The following is a 20,112-nucleotide window of genomic DNA, read 5'->3' on the forward strand; positions in this document are numbered from 1 at the left end:
ACACTCATATCAGACAAAATAGACTTTAAAACAAAAGACATAAAGAAAGACAAAGAAGGACACTACTTAATGATTAAGGGATCCATCCAAGGAGGGGATGTTACTATCGTCAACATATATGCCCCAAATACAGGAGCACCCAGATACATACAACAAATATTAACAGACATAAAGGGAGATATTGATGAGAATACAATCATAGTAGGAGACCTTAATACCCCCCTCACATCAATGGACAGATCCTCTAGACAGAAAGCCAATAAAGCAACAGAGATCCTAAAGGAAACAATAGAAAAGTTAGATTTAATTGATATCTTCAGGACACTACATCCAAAAAAATCAGAATACACATTCTTCTCAAATGCTCATGGAACATTCTCAAGAATCGACCACATATTGGGACACAAAGCTAATCTCAATAAATTTAGGAGCATAGAAATTATCTCAAGTATCTTCTCTGACCACAATGCCATGAAATTAGAAACCAACCATGGGAAAAGAAATGAGAAAAAACCTACTACATGGAGACTAAACAACATGCTACTAAAAAACCAATGGGTCAATGAGGAAATCAAGAAGGAAATTAAAAACTACCTTGAGGAGTTCCCGTCGTGGCGCAGTGGTTAACGAATCCGACTAGGAACCATGAGGTTGCGGGTTCAGTCCCTGCCCTTGCTCAGTGGGTTAACGATCCAGCGTTGCCGTGAGCTGTGGTGTAGGTTGCAGACGCGGCTCGGATCCCGCTTGCTGTGGCTCTGGTGTAGGCCAGTGGCTACAGCTCCGATTGCACCCCTAGCCTGGGAATCTCCATATGCTGCGGGAGCGGCCCAAGACCAAGAAATAGCAAAAAGACCAAAAAAATAAATAAATAAATAAATAAATAAACTACCTTGAAACAAATGGTAATGAAGACACAACCTCTCAATATCTATGGGATGCTGCGAAAGCAGTGCTCAGAGGGAAATTTATAGCAATACAGGCCTTTCTCAAAAAAGAAGAAAGATCCCAAATTGACAACTTAACCCTCCACCTAGATGAATTAGAAAAAGAACAAAAAAGTCCTAAAGTCAGCAGAAGGAAGGAAATTATAAAGATCAAAGAAGAAATCAATAAAATAGAGACTCAAAAAACAATAGAGAAAATTAATAAAACCAAGAGCTGGTTCTTTGAAAAGGTGAACAAAATTGACAAACCCCTGGCCAGACTCACTAAAAAGAGGAGAGAAAGAACCCAAATAACCAAAATTATAAATGAAAAAGGAGAAATCACAACAGATACAGCAGAAATACAAAAAACCATAAGAGAATACTATGAACAACTACACAGCAACAAGTTTGACAATCTGGAAGAAATGGACAATTTTCTAGAATCTTACAGCCTGCCAAAACTGAATCAAAAATAAACAGACCAACTGAACAGGCCAATCACTAGAAATGAAATTGAAGAGATCATAAAATCACTCCCTACAAATAAAAGTCCAGGACCAGATGGCTTCACAGGTGAATTTTATCAAACATATAAAGAGGAACTGGTGCCCATCCTCCTTAAACTCTTTCAAAAGGTTGAAGAAGAAGGAATACTCCCAAAGACATTCTATGATGCCACCATCACCCTCATTCCAAAACCAGACAGAGATACCACCAAAAAAGAAAACTATCGCCCAATATCATTGATGAATATAGATGCAAAAATTCTCAACAAAATCTTAGCCAACCGAATCCAACAACACATCAAAAAAATTATACACCATGACCAGGTTGGGTTCATCCCAGGTTCACAAGGATGGTTCAACATACGCAAATCAATCAGCATCATACACCACATTAACAAAAAAAAAAGTCAAAAATCATATGATCATCACAATAGAAGCAGAAAAAGCATTTGACAAAGTCCAACATCCATTCATGATCAAGACCCTCACCAAAGTGGGTATAGAGGGAACATTCCTGAATATAATCAAAGCCATTTATGATAAACCCACAGCAAATATAATCCTCAGTGGGGAAACACTGAAAGCCTTCTCACTCGAATCTGGAACAAGACAGGGATGCCCACTCTCACCACTGCTCTTCAACATAGTTTTGGAAGTCCTAGCCACAGCAATTAGACAAACAAAAGAAATAAAAGGCATCCATATAGGAAGAGAAGAGATAAAACTGTCACTGTATGCAGATGACATGATACCATGCATAGAAAACCCTAAGGACTCAACCCCAAAACTACTTGAACTGATGAATAAATCCAGCAAAGTAGCAGGATATAAGATTAACATTCAGAAGCAGTCACATTTCTGTATACCAGCAATGAAATATTAGAAAAGGAATACAAAAATATAATACCTTTTAAAATTGCACCTCACAAAATCAAATACCTCGGAATACACCTGACCAAGGAGGTAAAGGACCTATATGCCGAGAACTATAAAACTTTAATGAAAGAAATCAAAGAAGATGTAAAGAAATGGAAAGATATTCCATGTTCCTGGATTGGGAAAATCAATATTGTAAAAATGGCCATACTACCCAAAGCAACCTACAGATTCAATGCAATCCCTATCAAATTACCCATGACATTTTTCACAGAACTAGAACAAACAATCCAAACATTTATAGGGAACCACAAAAGACCCAGAATCGCCAAAGCAATCCTGAGAAACAAAAACCAAGCAGGAGGCATAACTCTCCCAGACTTCAAGAAATACTACAAAGCCAGTCATCAAAACAGTGTGGTACTGGTATCAAAACAGACAGACAGACCAATGGAACAGAATAGAGAACCCGGAAATAAATCTGACACCTACTGTCAATTAATCTTTGACAAGGGAGGCAAGAACATAAAATGGGAAAAAGAAAGTCTATTCAGCAAGCATTGCTGGGAAACCTGGACAGCTGCATGCAAAGCAATGAGACTAGAACACACCCTCACACCATGCACAAAAATAAACTCCAAATGGCTGAAAGACTTAAATATAAGACAGGACACCATCAAACTCCTAGAAGAAAACATAGGCAAAACACTCTCTGACATCAACATCATGAATATTTTCTCAGGTCCGTCTCCCAAAGCAATAGAAATTAGAGCAAAAATAAACCCATGGGACCTCATCAAACTGAAAAGCTTTTGCACAGCAAAGGAAACCCAAAAGAAAACAAAAAGACAACTTACAGAATGGGAGAAAACAGTTTCAAATGATGCAACCGACAAGGGCTTAATCTCTAGAATATATAAGCAACTTATACAACTCAACAGCAAAAAAGCCAATCAATCAATGGAAAAATGGGCAAAAGACCTGAATAGACATTTCTCCAAGGAAGATATACAGACGGCCAGCAAACACATGAAAAAATGCTCAACATCGCTGATTGTAAGAGAAATGCAAATCAAAACTACCATGAGGTACCACCTCACACCAGTCAGAATGGCCATCATTAATAAATCCACAAATAACAAGTGCTGGAGGGGCTGTGGAGAAAAGGGAACCCTCCTGCACTGTTGGTGGGAATGTAAACTGGTACAGCCACTATGGAGAACAGTTTGGAGATACCTTAGAAATCTATACATAGAACTTCCATATGACCCCACAATCCCACTCTTGGGCATCTATCCAGACAAAACTCTACTTAAAAGAGACACGTGCACCCGCATGTTCATTGCAGCACTATTCACAAGAGCCAGGACATGGAAACAACCCAAATGTCCATCGACAGAGGATTGGATTCGGAAGATGTGGTATATATACACAATGGAATACTACTCAGCCATAAAAAAGAATGACATAATGCCATTTGCAGCAACATGGATGGAACTAGAGAATCTCATCCTGAGTGAAATGAGCCAGAAAGACAAAGACAAATACCATATGATATCACTTATAACTGGAACCTAATATCCAGCACAAATGAACATCTCCTCAGAAAAGAAAATCATGGACTTGGAGAAGAGACTTGTGGCTGCCTGATGGGAGGGGGAGGGAGGGGGAGGGAGGGGGAGGGAGGGGGAGGGAGGGGGAGGGATCGGGAGCTTGGGCTTATCAGACACAACTTAGAATAGATTTACAAGGAGATCCTGCTGAATAGCATTGAGAACTTTGTCTAGATACTCATGTTGCAACAGAAGAAAGGGTGGGGGAAAAAATGTAATTGTAATGTATACATGTAAGGATAACCTGACCCCCTTGCTGTACAGTGGGAAAATAAAAAAAAATTATTAAAAAAAAAAGAAGAAAAAAAAATTTTTCCACTGTTCATAATCCTCATCTTATTACAATCAAACAAGTTTTTGAGTGTTTACTGCATTGGGCTTTGATTATAAAAAATAAATAATATCCTTGTTCTCTCAGAAAAAAAAAAAAGAAAAAAAATCATGCTTCAGGGTCTGGTCCAGTGTCTTATCCAGAGTGGATATCTAAAAATATTAATGGGGAGTTCCCTGGTGGCGCAGCAAGTTAAGGACCCTGTGTTGTCACTACAGTGGCTCAGGTGGCTGCTGTTGTGCAGGTTTGATCCCTGGCCCGGGAACTTGCACGTGCCGAGAGTGAGGCCAAAAACACAAAAACACAAAAATATTAATTGAATATAACATTTAAAGGTTAAATAGGGAGTGTTAACATCTTCATAGTAGAGTTTACTGTCTAAACTCTACTGATTGTTTAGGGTTTTTGTCAAAGAGGATATGTGCATTGCTTGTACAGTTTATTTCAACCCATCTGTTGGTTAGTTTGTCATTGTTTGGGTGAATAAAACGTTTTTTCTATGTATTAATAAAAATTAATTGAATGGGCAAATATGTTTTTATCTCTATCAATTTTTTTCTCTTATTTGTCCTGATTTAAACATCTTCATTCAAAAAGGTCTCTACAGTATATTTTTAATTTTAAAAAATTTCTTGGAGTTCCTGTCGTGGCTCAGTGGTTAACAAATCCATCTAGGAACCATGAGGTTGCGGATTCAATCCCTGGCCTTGCTCGGTGAGTTAGGGATCCGGCGTAGGTCGTAGACATGGCTTGGATCTGGCGTGGCTGTGGCTGTGGCTGTGGCGTAGGCCGGAAGCTGTAGCTCCAACTGGACCCCTAGCCTGGGAATCTCCATATGCCACGGGTAAGGCCCCAGAAAAGACAAAAAGACAAAAAAAAAAAAAAAATTCTTCAAAGAGGGATTCTTGCCCTCACGTGTGTGTAATCAACATTGAACAGAAATGTCATTGAAATGAATCGAGTGACCACGACCACTGGATTTGTTCATGATTCTCTCATGCTGGGCAGGTGGATTCTGCAGGTTGTCCTCGGCTGTATGAAATCATGTACCAGCTCCCCCAGATGAGTGGTTTGTTCCCGTCTCTGTCCATCTTAACTGTAGGATTAGGCTGACTTCCCTCCCACCTCTTTTTTCCTTCTCTGAGACTCATTTCCCATCTCGCATGTCACTTTATGTATTTGCATTACTGCTTTGGTGACCTTTTTCTAGACGACAGCATTGTGTTGTATATGGGGTTGCATCTTATCTGTGCAAACCAATGAATAACATGTCATTACATTTTAAAGGGCCAAAAGGGAGAAAACGGAAGACCAGGAATTCCAGGGCAACAGGTATTTTTGTTTGTTTGTTTGTTTGTTTGATGGAAAATGAAATAATGAACCACATAACTGAACTGCACTGAGAGGGGGTTACTTGCAAATACGAATGGGGGGGCTCCGTGTTATGTGCATTCTAAGACGATGCGAAAGCTAGATGGTGACGCTGATCACCGCCTGCTCTGGGCGTTTGTTTGGTTTTTTTTCATTTTTCCATGCTGATTCTGTCGGCAGCTGTGAAACTTGACTTTCAGTGCTTTTATCTGACCAACCAAAGGACTCAAGGTGGCAGCTGCTCCCCTTCCTTGGAGCAGTAGTGGCCTAGGACAGCCATACCCTAGCAGCATCTCCATACCTATTGTTTAGTTTTGATTTTATCCTTTTTTTTAATTGTTATTTCCCAAGACAATTGTTTTTCCCACTGTACAGCATGGGGACCCTGATTTTATTCTTGAAATGTGAGCACTGAGGCCATAGGTAGTGAAGGAATGGACTGGTTTCCCTCTAGTTTGTTCAGAGGCAGAATTTACGATGCTGGAGACTGATAAAAATGCTATCTTGGGAGTTCTCTTCATGGCTCTGTGGTTAACGAACCCGTCTAGGAACCATGAGGATGCGGGTTCAATCCTTGCTCAGTGGGTTAAGGATCCAACATTACCGTGAGCTGTGGTGTAGGTCGCAGACGCAGATCGGATCCCATGTTGCTGTGGCAGCTCCGATTTGACCCCTAGCCTGGGAACTTCCACATGCCATGAGTGCGGCCCTAAAAATGCAAAAAAAAAAAGAAAAACTAGCCTAAGAATGATGGAGTTCCCTGGTGGGTTGGGGATCTGGCAGTGTCACTGCTATGGTGTGGGTTCAATACCTGGCCAGGGAACTTCCGAATGCCGGGGGCGTGACCTGAATTAATTAAATAAAACACGGGAATTTTTTTTTTTTTAAATGCTATCTTGGAGTTCCCTGATGGGTTAGTTAAGGATTTGGTGCTGTCGCTGCTGTGGCTCAGGTTCCATCCCTGGCCTGAGAACTTCCACATGCTGTAGGTGTGGCCAAAAATAATACTAAAATAAAATGCTACCTTGAGCAACTGTGCTGTGGAGTAGATACATAATAAGATAGCCTTGCTTCTTCCCTGGCTAAATCCTCATTAAGTGTTGTCTCAGGGAGTTCCCCATGTAGGGAGGTTCTGTCAGAGCCAAATTGGCCAAATCAAAGCATCGATCCGATGAGTACTTCCAGAGCTTAGCCACCTCGGGTCTACCTATAACTCAGTGCTGGGCGGCTCCTTGGCTCTGCCTATAACTCAGAGTACTGGGCGGGGCCCCAGTGAGGTGCTCTGGAAAGCAGACTCGGTGAGTGCCCCCCAGAGAGTGTGCCTGGGAGATGCCGTGATTATCCTGATTCTGGAGGCAGGGGGATAAAACGGTGAGATGATGCCTCCAAGGACAGGGGTCTCTGTATTCCTCACTCAGAGGAGTGGGAGCGACCCTGGTGGAGGGTCTTTAAAGACAGTGGTACCCAGGTTGTCTGGGATGGCAGGTGAGCGCTGTGCAGCAAAAAGTTGAGATCTTTGAAGCTGCTACACATTAGAGCTGGAGTCAGAGCAGAGACATGGAGCGAGTTCCCTGCGAACAGTTGTGTGCAATTTTTTTAAATGGCTTTTTTTACGGAGTTCCTGCTGTGGCGCAAGGGAATGGGCAGCGTCTCTGCAGCGCGCCAGGAGCAATCCCCAGCCGGCGCGGTGGGTTAAGGGATCTGGTGTTGCAGCAGCTGCAGTATAGGGCACACTGCAGCTCGGATTCAGTCACTGGCCCAGGAACTCCATATGCCGTGGGGTGCCCCCCCTCAAAAAAAAATCTTTTACTGCGAATGGAGCAGAGTGGAGCTGCCCTCCACCCTCAGACGATACAGCCCACTCTGCCTCCTCCCCCTCCCATCCGCCAACCTGGGTATAGCATCTGTACACAGTCCCTCTCCCAGGAGGACCCTCGCCTCTGCATCCCTTCACCCTCCACCACCCAGCCTTTGACCCCAAGCTGGTACGTGCAGATAACGTTCTAAAAGTAAGTCATTTCCCTTGGCATGTGAGCTCACAGCTCCGCCAGCTCACTGGTTGACAGGTGACATTTTCTGGAAGGTCCCTCAACTCACTTCTCAAGGGAAAAGAGCAAGTTGGCTCCCCCAAGGCAGGATTTGGTTTCCCCAGGAAGCTTCTGTCCTGGGATTTTTAGGAGCTGCATTCCCAACCCCAGGAACTGGGTCTGAAAGGAGAATGGGGAGGGGAGGGACAGAGGGGCAGGGCAGCTGTGGCTTCTCAGCAGCTGAGTAGTGATCCAAGGCTCTCCCAAGTAAACCAAGTCCTGGTCACCTGCCATCCCACCCAGAGCTGCACGTGTACACTACTTCAGGTCTAAGTATTTCTCCCCCAGAATCATCTCAGCGGAGTCCTGGATGACAGCAGTCTTAAGTTTCAGCTCTAATTTTGTTCCAGTTCTGAGTTTCATCTTTCCTCTCACCCTGGGCCCAGGATTCTGTCTGGTCGGGCACACCCCTGCATTTCTTCAAGAACCTCAATATTTAAAGAATGGCTCTGCAGAGAGTATGGCACTCACTGATTGATTTTTACATGAAAACAAAATCTTATTTTTTTATGCTCACATCTTGAGACTGTCTTTCTCTGTGCCATACCCTGATTTTGTCTAATATTTTCTTGCCTTTTGTCTAATTTGGATATGCATGTTTGAAGAAACTGAGCATAAATCAAAATAAAAATTTAGGAAGTTCTGTGGCTCATCGGGTTAAGAATCCAACTAGTAGCCATGAGGATTCGGGTTCCTAGCCTTACTCAGTGGGTTAGGATCTGTTGTGGTGGTGGCTGTGGTGTAGGCATGCAGGCTGCAGCTCCAATTCAAACCCCTAGCCCAGGAACTTCTATATTCCACAGGTGAGACCCTAAAAAGAAAATAAAAAGGAATATAAAATTGAGAAAAAATAGAATATGCATTTTAATCACAGAATAAAAGAATATACCTTGTTTTACCTGATTTAAGTTTATTTTATTGAGGTATATTAATATACAATATTGTGGAAGTTGCAGGTATTGCAATATAGTGATTCACAATTTTTAAAGGTTAGACTCCATTTACAGTTATTATAAAATATTGGCTATATTCCCTGATTTGAGTTTTAATTTTCCTTTAGATAACACTGTATTTTAAAATCAGAATAAAGTTTAAATGAACTTTGATAGAATGCCTTTCTAACCTACATACTTTGACCTGCAACCTATGAAAATATTAACAGAGAAAATGAAGCAAAAAACAAACAAAAAAAGAAGGAGTTGCCGTCGTGGCGCAGCAGAATCAAATCCTACTAGGAACCGTGAGGTTTCAGGCTCAATATCTGTCCTGCCTCAGTGGGTTAAGGATCCAGCATTGCTGTGGCTGTGGTGTAGGCCGGCAGCTACATCTCCGATTGGACCCCTAGCCTGGGAATCTCCATATGCCAAGAGTGCGGCCCTAAAAAGCAAAAAAAGAAAGAAAGAAAGAAAGAAAGAAACAGTTATGTAAATTAACTTTTTATATTATCTAGTTACCATATTTTCTAGTCATTAGTCTCCTTAAAAAATGAAAAAATAGGAGTTCCCGTCGTGGCTCAGTGGTTAACGAATCTGACTAGGAACCATGAGGTTGCGGGTTCGATCCCTGCCCTTGCTCAGTGGGTTAAGGATCCAGTATTGCCGTAAGCTGTGATGTAGGTCACATCACAGGCAAGACTCGCATCCCGCGTTGCTGTGGCTGTGGTGTAGGCCGGCAGCTGTAGCTCCAATTACACCCACAGCCTGGGAACCTCCATATGCCTAGGGAAGCCGCCCTAGAAAAGACCAAAAAAAAACGAGTTCCCGTCATGGCTCAGTGGTTAACAGTGGTTAACAAATCCGACTAGGAATCATGAGGTTGCAGGTTCGGTCCCTGCCCTTGCTCAGTGGGTTAGGGATCCAGCGTTGCCGTGAGCTGTGGTGTAGGTTGCAGATGCAGCTCACATCCTGAGTTGCTGTGGCTCTGGCGTAGGCCGGTGGCTACAGCTCTGATTCGACCCCTAGCCTGGGAACCTCCATATGCCACGGAGCGGCCCAAGAAATGGCAAAAAGACCAAAAAAAAGTGAAAAAATAAAAAAGATCTCTCGTATGTGTAATTTTGTCACTATTTCTAACAATGTTTTCCAAACTGAAGATTACAGTGTGATTAAACATGTGATAAAGTGTATGTGCCACCTTGTTATTACTGTAGCTCACACACTTATTTGTTTTTTGGTTTTTTTTCCTGTTACTTTTCAAAGGGAATTCAAGGCCATCCTGGTGCAAAAGGAGAGGTACGTTTCTCCATATATTTTGCTCCATCTGCTCAGTCATCATGGCTTGATTTTCAATACTGTATATAAATCTAGCTATTGACATCTTTCATGTTCTTTAGTAGTTCCTAAATACAGCTTTTCAGAATATGAAGATTCGTTGAATTAGCTATGAAACATTACAAATTTGCCAATGATATTGATTCCTCTTCTAAATTAAGGGCTAAGTTTTTTCTGCATATTTTTCAGTGAAGAATAGTTCTACAGCTGCCTTTCTCTCTAGAATTTAAACTCCTTGGGAGCAGGACTCTGTCACATTTGTTGTTGTACCTCCGGCCCTATGTGTATTGCCTAGTCCATACACGGAATAAGTGGTGGTGATTTGTAGGGTTGGGTGGATGGTTGGAGGGGTGGATAAAACACAGTTGAATATAATGTGAAACTTCCCTGCTGATCAAGCACAGTGTTTCCCAGAGTGTTTCCTGTATAACTTACAGATACATGTTTGCATATATTCGTATCTGTTTCCTTAAAGACATTCATGATGCAGTCACATGTCCTGGAATATTTAAATAGAACTTTTCTTTAGGTTTGATTGAAGTGTAGTTAATTGACAAGATTGTAACAATTTCTGCTATACAACAAAGTGACCCAGTCATACATATATGATAGAACTTTTGAAGATTTCCTTTGTTTTTAGAGAGGTGAAAAGGGAGAGCCTGGTGCCAGAGGTGCCACTGGACCAAAAGGAGAGTCTGGGGTGGACGGTGTGATGGGGCCTGCAGGTCCCCAGGGACAGCCTGGGGAAACAGGGCCCCAGGGTCCCCCGGGCCTGGACGGCAAGCCTGTACGTATTCTCCTTTTTTCACAGCTCTCATGTTTTCATTGCTTTGTACTTGGTGTGTACAAGTTCTAACCCCTAATAATTTGATGCAGGGAAGAGAATTTTCAGAGCAGTTTATTCGGCAAGTTTGCACTGATGTATTAAGAGGTAAGTCTCAAACTAGAGATTTTAATACCATTCACATTTCAAAAGTAAAACAAATTCTTTTTAGAAACTTTAAAAGTTGTAAGTCAGATAAAGAAGAAAATAAGGGACATTTATAAACTTTTATCTCTTTTTTCCTAGATAAGTATTCTTATAAAGATAAAATATTGGGAATTCTCTGAGTTCCCTGGTGGCTCAGTATGTTAAGGATTTGGCATTATCATTGCAGTGGCTCAGGTCACTGCCATGGCACAGATTTGATTCCAGGCCTGGGAACTTCTGCATGCCACAGGCGTGGCCAAAAAAAAAGATAAAATATTTTATGTATGCTTTGTAATCTTTTTTTTTTTGGCTGCACCTTTAGCATACAGAAGTTCCTGGAACTGGGATCAAACCTGCACCACAGTAGTTACACTATCGGATCCTTAACCTGCTGCACCACAAGAGAACTCCCATAGTATTTTTAATAAAGCAATTTATCATGACTTTATGATTGATTAAATTCTCTTTTCTGACATAACTGGTAATTTTATTCATAAATATGATGTCTATTATTTGCCAATTTCTTTGGGGGGCACTTACTTTTTCCCTTTTTTGTAGCAATTGCCACAATAATGTTGCATTGAGCAATGAGTATTTCCACAGTGAAATTTTTAGAAGTGAAATTTTTGACCAAGAGGTACACATCTTAAATGTGAAAAGCATCGTGCATGATATTTTTTTTTTTGATAGGCAAGATATAGAGTCTTTAGGATAGGACGCTTTTGAGAGTTGCAAGCAGGCAGGCAAGGAGGGTTAGGGCGTGAGTGATGTTATTGATGCCCATTCATCATCGTGTAAACATAAGGGGTGGGGTTTCTTTGTTTCCAAGCCCAGCTACCAGCCTTGCTCCAGAGTGGGAGAATTCAAAGTTGTGACCATTGCCAGTCCCAGCACGGCTCCCCCGGGATTCCTGGGCCACCTGGTCCCATGGGCCCAGAAGGTCCCCGAGGCTTCCCTGGTTTGCCTGGAAGAGATGGTGTTCCAGGAATAATGGGTGCTCCCGGACGCCCAGGTGCCAAAGGATTAAAAGGTACTTCGGGAGTTCCCGTCGTGGCGCAGTGGTTAACGAATCTGACTAGGAACCATGAGGTTGCGGGTTCAGTCCCTGCCCTTGCTCAGTGGGTTAACGATCCGGCGTTGCTGTGAGCTGTGGTGTAGGTTGCAGACGCGGCTCGGATCCCATGTTGCTGTGGCTCTGGCTTAGGCCGGCAGCTGTAGCTCCGATTGGACCCCTAGCCTGGGAACCTCCATATGCCGCAGGAGCGGCCCAAAGAAATAGCAAAAAGACAAAAAAAAAAAAGTACTTCGTTAGCATGCGTAAGCCGATGAGCAAAACAAAAGGGTATCTTTTGCATGCACACCCTAGACCGACTTAACAGGAAAGAGCTCATCACTGTTTTCTTGAAGACAAAAAAATGTTTGTATCCATAAGTCTTTAAATAATTTGTCAACTGGGTTAAAGAACAGTTATTCTATCTCTTGAAAGTTAGAAATCAGGACATGTTGATGAAGCACGTAGAAATTTGGCTTGAGTCCAATAAGTTCTTTAAACAGAACACCATAGGCATTCCCACTGTGGCTCCGTGGGTTAAGAACCCAACTTAATAAGGATCTGGCAGGTGTTGCTCTGAGCTGTGGTGCAGCTCAAAGATGTGGCTTGGGTCCCAAAGCTGCAGCTCCAATTCGACCCCTAGCCTGGGAACTTCCATATGCCACAGGTGCTGCTGGCCTAAGCCACAGCCACAGCAACACCCCATCCAAGCCGAGTCACAGCTCACTGAAGCACCAGATCCTTTAACCCACCAAGCGAGGCCAGGGATTGAACCTGCATCCTCATGGATACTAGTCGGGTTCTTAACCCACTGAGCCACAACAGGAACTCCCCATTCTCCTTTCTTAATATTTCATCTCCATTAAATTTTTCTAGAGCACTGGTCATTTTAAAAATGTTTGCTTCAAACCTTCTGTGTCCCATTAGTAATAAAGGTGGTAAGCTATTTTTTAAAAGATCTATGCTAATATATTATATATCAGTTACACATCAGTTTAAAATTTTTTAATTATACCTCAATAAATTTAAAAAAGGTGGAGAAGGAAAAAAGATTTATGTTTCCTTTAAAGTGTGTATTAACAGCTTTGAAAAAAACAGTCTAGGAGTTCCCATCGTGCCTCAGTGGTTAATGAACCTGACCAGTATCCATGAGGACTTGGGTTCAATCCCTGTCCTCAATCAGTGGGCTGAGGATCTGGTGTTGCCCTGAGCTGTGGTGTAGGTCACAGACACAGCTCGGATCTGGAGTTGCTGTGGCTGTGGTGGGCCCGGGGCTACAGCTCCAATTCGCCCCCTCACCTGGGAACCTCCATATGCCATGGGTGCAGCCCTAAAAAAAAAAAAAAAGGCGAGAAAGAAAACAATCTCAGAGGAAGTGATTTTATGGGAAAAGTAAGCTTACTGCCCCCTCTCTGACTCTCTGCAGGTCTACCGGGACGAAACGGGGCAAAGGGGAGCCAAGGGCTTGGGTACCCTGGAGAACAAGGCCCTCCTGGTCCACCAGGTAAGAACTGGCAAGTGTTCACAAGTGTTGCTGCCCATTTTGCTTGAAGAAAATCATCATAGGAGTTCCCGTCATGGCGCATCAGAAACAAATCCAACTAGGAACCATGAGGTTGCAGGTTCGATCCCTGACCTCGATCAGTGGGTTAAGGATCCAGCGTTGCTGTGAGCTGTGGTGCAGGTCGAAGACGCGGCTCGGATCCCAAGTTGCTGTGGCTCTGGTGTAGGTTGGCAGCTGTAGCTCCAATTGGACCCCTAGCCTGGGAATCTCCATATGCCAGGGGTGCAGCCCTAAAAAGGAAAAGAAAGAAAGAAAGAAAATCATCATAAATCTGTTGTCCAAAGATGTGAAAACAAGACCTTTGTTTCTTTCTTTTTTGGAGACACCCTGAACTCTAACTATTAGAAGTGTTTTTCCTGGAGTTCCCGTCATGGCGCAGTGGTTAACGAATCCGACTAGGAACCATGAGGTTTCGGGTTCGGTCCCTGGCCTTGCTCAGTGGGTTAAGGATCCGGTGTTGGCATGAGCTGTGGTGTAGGTTGCAGACGCAGCTCACATCCTGCGTTGCTGTGGCTCTGGCCTTGACCCCTAGCCTGGGAACCTCCATATGCCGCGGGAGCGGCCCAAGAAATAACAAAAAGACAAAAAAAAAAAAGAAGTTTCTCCCTGTATTTCATTCATGAATCATTCAGGATTTTCTTTGGCTTATCTTGGAACACAGCTCCTCAGATGAGCTCTCAGATGGTTTCAGTCTCCCTGCTTATCTAGGGCATGTACGGTTTAATCTGTAAGATCCTCACGGAAGCAAAATAATGTTCTTAAATCGTCCTCTGCTGCTGTACCCTTTAAGCCTCCCCATTTCCAGAACAGTTAGGAGATGCCTTCTGCATCATGACACTGAAGGAAGATGAAGCAAGTTAATTCACATAGAGCTTTCAGAACAGTGCATGACAGTCACAGTCAGGTCTTCAACACTTGTGCACTGTCATTGTTCTTTTTTGCTTTTTAGGGCCACACCCACAGCATATGGAAGTTCCCAGGCTGAGGGTCAAATCCAAGCTGCAGCTGCCGGCCTACACCACAGCCAGAGCCACACAGGATCCAAGCCGCATCTGTGACCTGCACCACAGCTCATGGCAACGCCAGATCCTTAACCCACTGAGCAAGGGCAGGGATCAAACCCGCATCCTCATGGATCCTAGTCGGGTTCATTAACCACTGAGCTACGAAGGAAACGCCTCCTCTCCTCATTATTATTTTAGATGATATTATCGCTTGAAGCTTTTGGGTAGATCAAATTATTTAATACTCTTTATGTAAAACATTTTAAACAATGCCTACAATTACAGATAAATGCTGAGTAAATGTCTATTAGGGAGTTCCTATAGTGGCTCAGCTGTAATGAACCCAACTAGTATCCAGGTGGACACGGGTTCGATCCCTTGCCTTGCTTAGTTGGTTAAGGTGTTGCTGTGAGCTGTGGTGTCGGTCACAGATACGGCTCAGATCTGGAGCTGCGGAGTTGTGACTCAGCGGAAAGGAATTTGACTAGTATCCAAGAGGACGAAGGTTCGATCCCTGGCCTCGCTGAGTGGGTTAAGGATCCAGCATTGCCATAGCTGTGGTGTAGGTCACAGCCACAGCTTGGATCCATGTTGCTATGGCTGTGGTGTAGGTTGGCAGCTACAGCTCTGATTCGACTCCTAGCCTAGGAGCCTCCATATACCGCAGGTGCGACCCTAAAAGGACAGGAAAAATAAAAAAAAATAAAAAAGATCTGGCACCGTGGCTGTGGTGTAGGCCAGCAGTTGTATCTCCGATTAGACCCCTACCCTGGGAACTTCCATAAGCTGTGGGTACAGCCCTAAAAAGACAAAAAAAAAATTTTTTTTTAAATGTCTATTAGTAGTAGCAGTAGCAGGAAGTATTACTGGCAGGAAATGCCGGGGACCACTCTGCTCCATTTCAAAACCTGAATATTTGGCTTTTGTTATTTTGGGTCATCAACTTTAAAAGACCAATATCTTGGAGTTCCCGTCTTGGCGCAGTGGTTAACGAATCTGACTAGGAACCATGAGGTTGCAGGTTCGGTCCCTGCCCCTGCTCAGTGGGTTAAGGATCCGGTGTTGCCGTGAGCTGTGGTGTAGGTTGCAGACGCGGCTCGGATCCTGTGTTGCTGTGGCTCTGGCATAGGCCAGTGGCTATAGCTCCGATTGGACCCCTAGCCTGGGAACCTCCATATGCCGCGGGAGCGGCCCAAAGAAATAGCAAAAAGACAAAAAAAAAAAAAAAAACCAATGTCTTTACTGTTTTTGTTTTTTTTAATGTATTTTTTTTTTTTTTACTTTTTGAAGCTGCACCCTTGGCATATGGAAGTTCCCAGGCTAGGGGTCAAATCGGAGCTATAATTGCTGGCCTACACCACAGCCACAGCCACGTGGGATCCGAGCCGCTTCTGCAACCTACACCACAGCTCATGGCAACGCCGGATCCTTAACCCACTGCGCAAGGCCAGGGATCAAACGCGCAACCTCATGGTTCCTAGTCGGATTCATTTCTGCTGTGCCACAACGGGACCTTTTTTTAGGGCCACACCCACAGCATTTGGAAAGTCCCAGATTAGGGGTCAGATTGGAGCTGCAGCTGCCAACCTACGCCACAGACATAGCAATGTGGGATCTGAGCCGCATCTGTGACCTGCACCACAGCCCGTGGCAACGCCAGATCACTGACCCACTGAGTGAGGGCAGGGATCGAACCCACATCCTCATGGATACTAGTCAGATTCATTTCCACTGTGCCACAACGGGAACTCCTTAAAGACCAATGTCTTGAGGTAAGTTTCCTTTGTGCATGCTAACTAAACTGATTAGGTTAGGGTTGACAGATTTAGTGCTTTACACCTTTGTGTGTTGATTTCTGTTTTACTATGATAATGGCAATGTATTTTGATGTGGAAACTAAAACTATATGTACAAGGGAAATAGTCATTTTTGAGTTAGCGAGAGAATACCTCCTTTCACCTGAGTGCAAATGTGAAAAGTTTTCAAGAGAGTCATTTTTGCAGTTGAAATGTTTTGCAGATTCAGTTGTGTTGGCACCCAAAACAAACGCCTCTGTTCATATATTCCTAATATAGGAGGTAATATATGTATTACTAATGTCCCGCCCCAGGTCCAGAGGGCCCCCCTGGAATAAGCAAAGAAGGTCCTCCCGGAGATCCCGGTCTCCCCGGGAAAGACGGAGACCATGGAAAACCTGGAACCCAAGGGCAGCCTGGCCCCCCGGGCATCTGCGACCCCTCGCTGTGTTTCAGTGTCATTGTCGGAAGAGATCCCTTCAGAAAAGGACCAAACTATTAGCGTCTGATGCCTCATTCAGCAGCCTGGGCATGGTGCTGTTCTTTCGTGGTCTTTGCATCTCAGGAAGAGAACAACAGTAATCCCTTGAAAAGAAACTAAAGTACCTCGGTGTTTTTATTATTGTTTTTTTCCTTAAGGAAAAATATATAAAAGGTCACGTATACTGATTGTAAAGGCGCCTCGGTTATTCGGAGCCTTTAGATTCGTAGCATTAACTAAATCTCAAGGGTTTCTTATAAGTCCATTCGTTTTAATCAAAAGTCGAATATTAAAAAAGCCACCATCGCCTGTCAGCCGGTCAGTTTCCGTCACTGTGAAAAGTTTCACATTCAGCTTCCGGGCAGCAGAGTATTTGAGTTCGATTTCTTGTCTGTGTGAATTTGTTTCGTATCTCCTAGCGCGTGCTTCTGCACTAGCCCAGCTGTGCCGCTGGCCATGGAAAGGGAGGTGAGGACTGATGGTCAGTTGGGGACAGACCACAGAGCCATACCCGCTCCAGGGTCTGTGCTCCCTGAGCAGGGCTGATGGGAGTTAAATATTCAGCGTGTTAAATATCACCTCTGAAAGAGATGGCTATGCTTCTTATCCCATCGGCAAATTTGCAAATCATTTGATGAATGACGATGCTAAGAAAGAGCATTGATGACATCAGGAGGGGTCAAAATATGTAACATTAAAAACGTTCTGGAAGAAAAAGTTTCACTGTACCTGGTCAGGATGTTCGGAGGAGTCAAGTTCAGAAGGACTAAAAAGACTTTCTTCTTCATACTTGCTTATTAAGTGGAATGTTCGTTGCATGCTTTCATTTTCCATTTCACTTATTATCTGTGTATGTTCATATATGTTAACTTTTATTGTAGCAAAGCTAATGGGCATCAGTGCTCTAGTTGACAGGAAAGGCAACTCCACAGATCCTAGGATGTCTTGATATTTTTAGCAGACTTTAAAATATTATAAACGGTCTTTGTGTACTGTACTTAATGCTTCGTTGTTAAGGAACATAATTTGAGATATTTCATCCTTATCATGCTCTAAATTTTGTTACATGCTTCTTATTCAAAGTACAATAAAATTTTGTACAGGCCTGAATGCAGTGTCCTTTTTGTGCTTCATTTTAACTGATTATTGAGTATATGATCCATATCAAAGGGTCATTGATTTCATGGTATCATTTGTTAAATTATTTACCCTACCTTTTTCCTTTTTGGCTGAGCACAGAGCCTGCAGAGAGGTTCTTGGGCCAGAAATTAAACCTGCGCCACGCCAGGGACTGGAGGTACAGGTAAGGAAACAGGTGATTCCAATACATTCAGCCTGAGAAAGGAGAAAGTGCTACCTAAATGTACAGGGGGAGGCTATGGACTAAATGGTGTCCCTCCCAAATTCATGTGTGGAAGCCTGAACCTCCACAGGACCCTAATTGGAGACAGGGCTTCTAGGTGGGATTAAGGTTAAATTAGGTTAACAAGGATGGGGTGCTAATCCAGTAGGATTGGTGGCCTTATAAAAAGAGGACGAGGGAGGGAGTTCCCGATGTGGCTCAGCAGGGTTCGACTAGTGTCAGTGAGAATGAGAATTCAATCCCTGGCCACACTCAGTGGATTAAGGATCTGGTGTTTCCATGAGCGGAGGCATAGATCACAGATGTGGCTCAGATCCCAAGTTGCTGTAGCTGTAGCTGTGGCATAGGCTGGCAGCTGCAGCTCCAATTCGCCCCCTAGCCTGGGAACTTCCACATGCCATGAGTGTGGCCCTAAAAAGACAAAAAAAAAAAAAAAAAAGTTCCATCGTGAGGAGGTTTTTCAATTGAGATGAAGCTGAAGCGGCAGATCATTCTTTTGATCCCCAGTAGAGGGCAGCAAACTACATATGTATACAAACACCCCCGGACTCAGAAACAAGCTGTAACTTCTAGTTCTACTTATATTAATCATATAAACTATCACCATGCTTATTTAGCCTGAACATCTTCTCAGTTTTTGTGACTATGGTTAAATGTATATCCTCAGAGCTTAATAATTCCAAAGAGGAAAAAAATCACAAGGTTTTTATAAAGTGAGTAGCTAAATCACAGTTCTTGAAGCCATTTACATTTTGGTGTCTTTCCTCTTTGCTTTTCCTTAGTATGATTTCATTTATCTAGCTAAAGGGCTCTGGCTTAACACAGACATACACTTTATATAAAATAGATAACTAACAAGGTCCTAACTGTATAGCCCAGGGAGGTTTACTCAATGTTCTGTAATAACCTATGTGGATAAAAGGATATGTGTACATATAACTGATTCACTTTGTAGTATACGTGAAATTAACACAATATTGTAAGTCAACTATACTCCAATAAAATTAAAAATAAATAAAGTGCTTGGGCCAGGACCTTTGGTTTTACCTTAAGATTGATAACTTAATTGTCAAGGGAGCGGTTTGAAACTGACTCCTGGTGGTCCTTAGTTACAGATCCCACCCTTTGGCTGCGATTTTAGCCGTACTGTGCTGGGGTGGGGAGGGGTCAGAAAACTATCATTTTCTGGAGATTCCAAGGAATCCTCCAACCACCACACATCCTATAGTCTGGGCACAGGGACGCTGTATAAATTGTCAGCTGTGACTGAAGCACTGAGAGGCTCGTTTTTTGAGGGCTATGGGGCATGACAGGGAGAAAGGAAAGGCCAGAAATAAAGCCATGCTTTGAACTGAGCTGAAAGATTTTAACAAAACTTTATCTTAAAAGCTACATAGATTTTATTTTGCCCCAAATAACACTTTCAAAATAAGGAACATTGGGAGTTTCCATTTTGGCTCAGTGGAAACGAATCTGACTAGCATCCAGGAGGACACAGGTTCAATCCCTGGCTTCACTCAGTGGGTTAAGGATCCAGCGTTGCCGTGAGCTGCGGTATAGACCACAGATGCGGCTCAGATCTGGTGTTGCCGGCAGCTGTAGTTCAGATTCGACCTCTAGCCTGGGAACCTCCACATGCTGCAGGTGCGCCCCTAAAAAAATGTTTTAAAAAAGACAAAATAAGGAACATTACTGCTCTCCTCACTAAGTTATTCCTGGGTTCTGCCTTCCCCAAAGTGGCTTTTCATGGAGAAATTTTGAACAAATAGATTTCAAAAGTCTTGTACTGATAATCTCAGACAAAAAGGACAACTTGCAGGAGCTGACTGGAGTTTCATTCTGAATAAGGGCGAGTGACACACAGACGGGGACAGGACTTTTCCTTCGTGTCTCCAGCTCAGTG

At 43.2% G+C, this 20,112-nt stretch overlaps 1 protein-coding gene across 4 annotated transcripts in view; it reads left to right on the top strand.

Moving 5' to 3' along the window:
- Positions 1-17,956, top strand: part of COL21A1 (collagen type XXI alpha 1 chain) — a 203,594-nt gene extending 185,638 nt beyond the window's left edge. For 3 of the 4 annotated variants that reach the window (XM_047796213.1, XM_047796214.1, XM_047796215.1), the window contains 7 exons: positions 5,540-5,584; positions 9,909-9,941; positions 10,621-10,767; positions 10,857-10,911; positions 11,780-11,980; positions 13,428-13,505; positions 16,680-17,956. In XM_047796213.1, the coding sequence (XP_047652169.1) occupies positions 5,540-5,584; positions 9,909-9,941; positions 10,621-10,767; positions 10,857-10,911; positions 11,780-11,980; positions 13,428-13,505; positions 16,680-16,867 (747 nt within the window). In that variant the 3' untranslated portion in view covers positions 16,868-17,956. The remainder of the gene's footprint in view (positions 1-5,539; positions 5,585-9,908; positions 9,942-10,620; positions 10,768-10,856; positions 10,912-11,779; positions 11,981-13,427; positions 13,506-16,679) is intronic. The other variant, XM_047796217.1, reaches the window with a different exon arrangement.
- Positions 17,957-20,112: the final 2,156 nt, after the last annotated feature.

This window comes from Phacochoerus africanus, chromosome 9 (genome assembly GCF_016906955.1).
Source record: "Phacochoerus africanus isolate WHEZ1 chromosome 9, ROS_Pafr_v1, whole genome shotgun sequence".
NCBI lineage: Eukaryota > Metazoa > Chordata > Mammalia > Artiodactyla > Suidae > Phacochoerus > Phacochoerus africanus.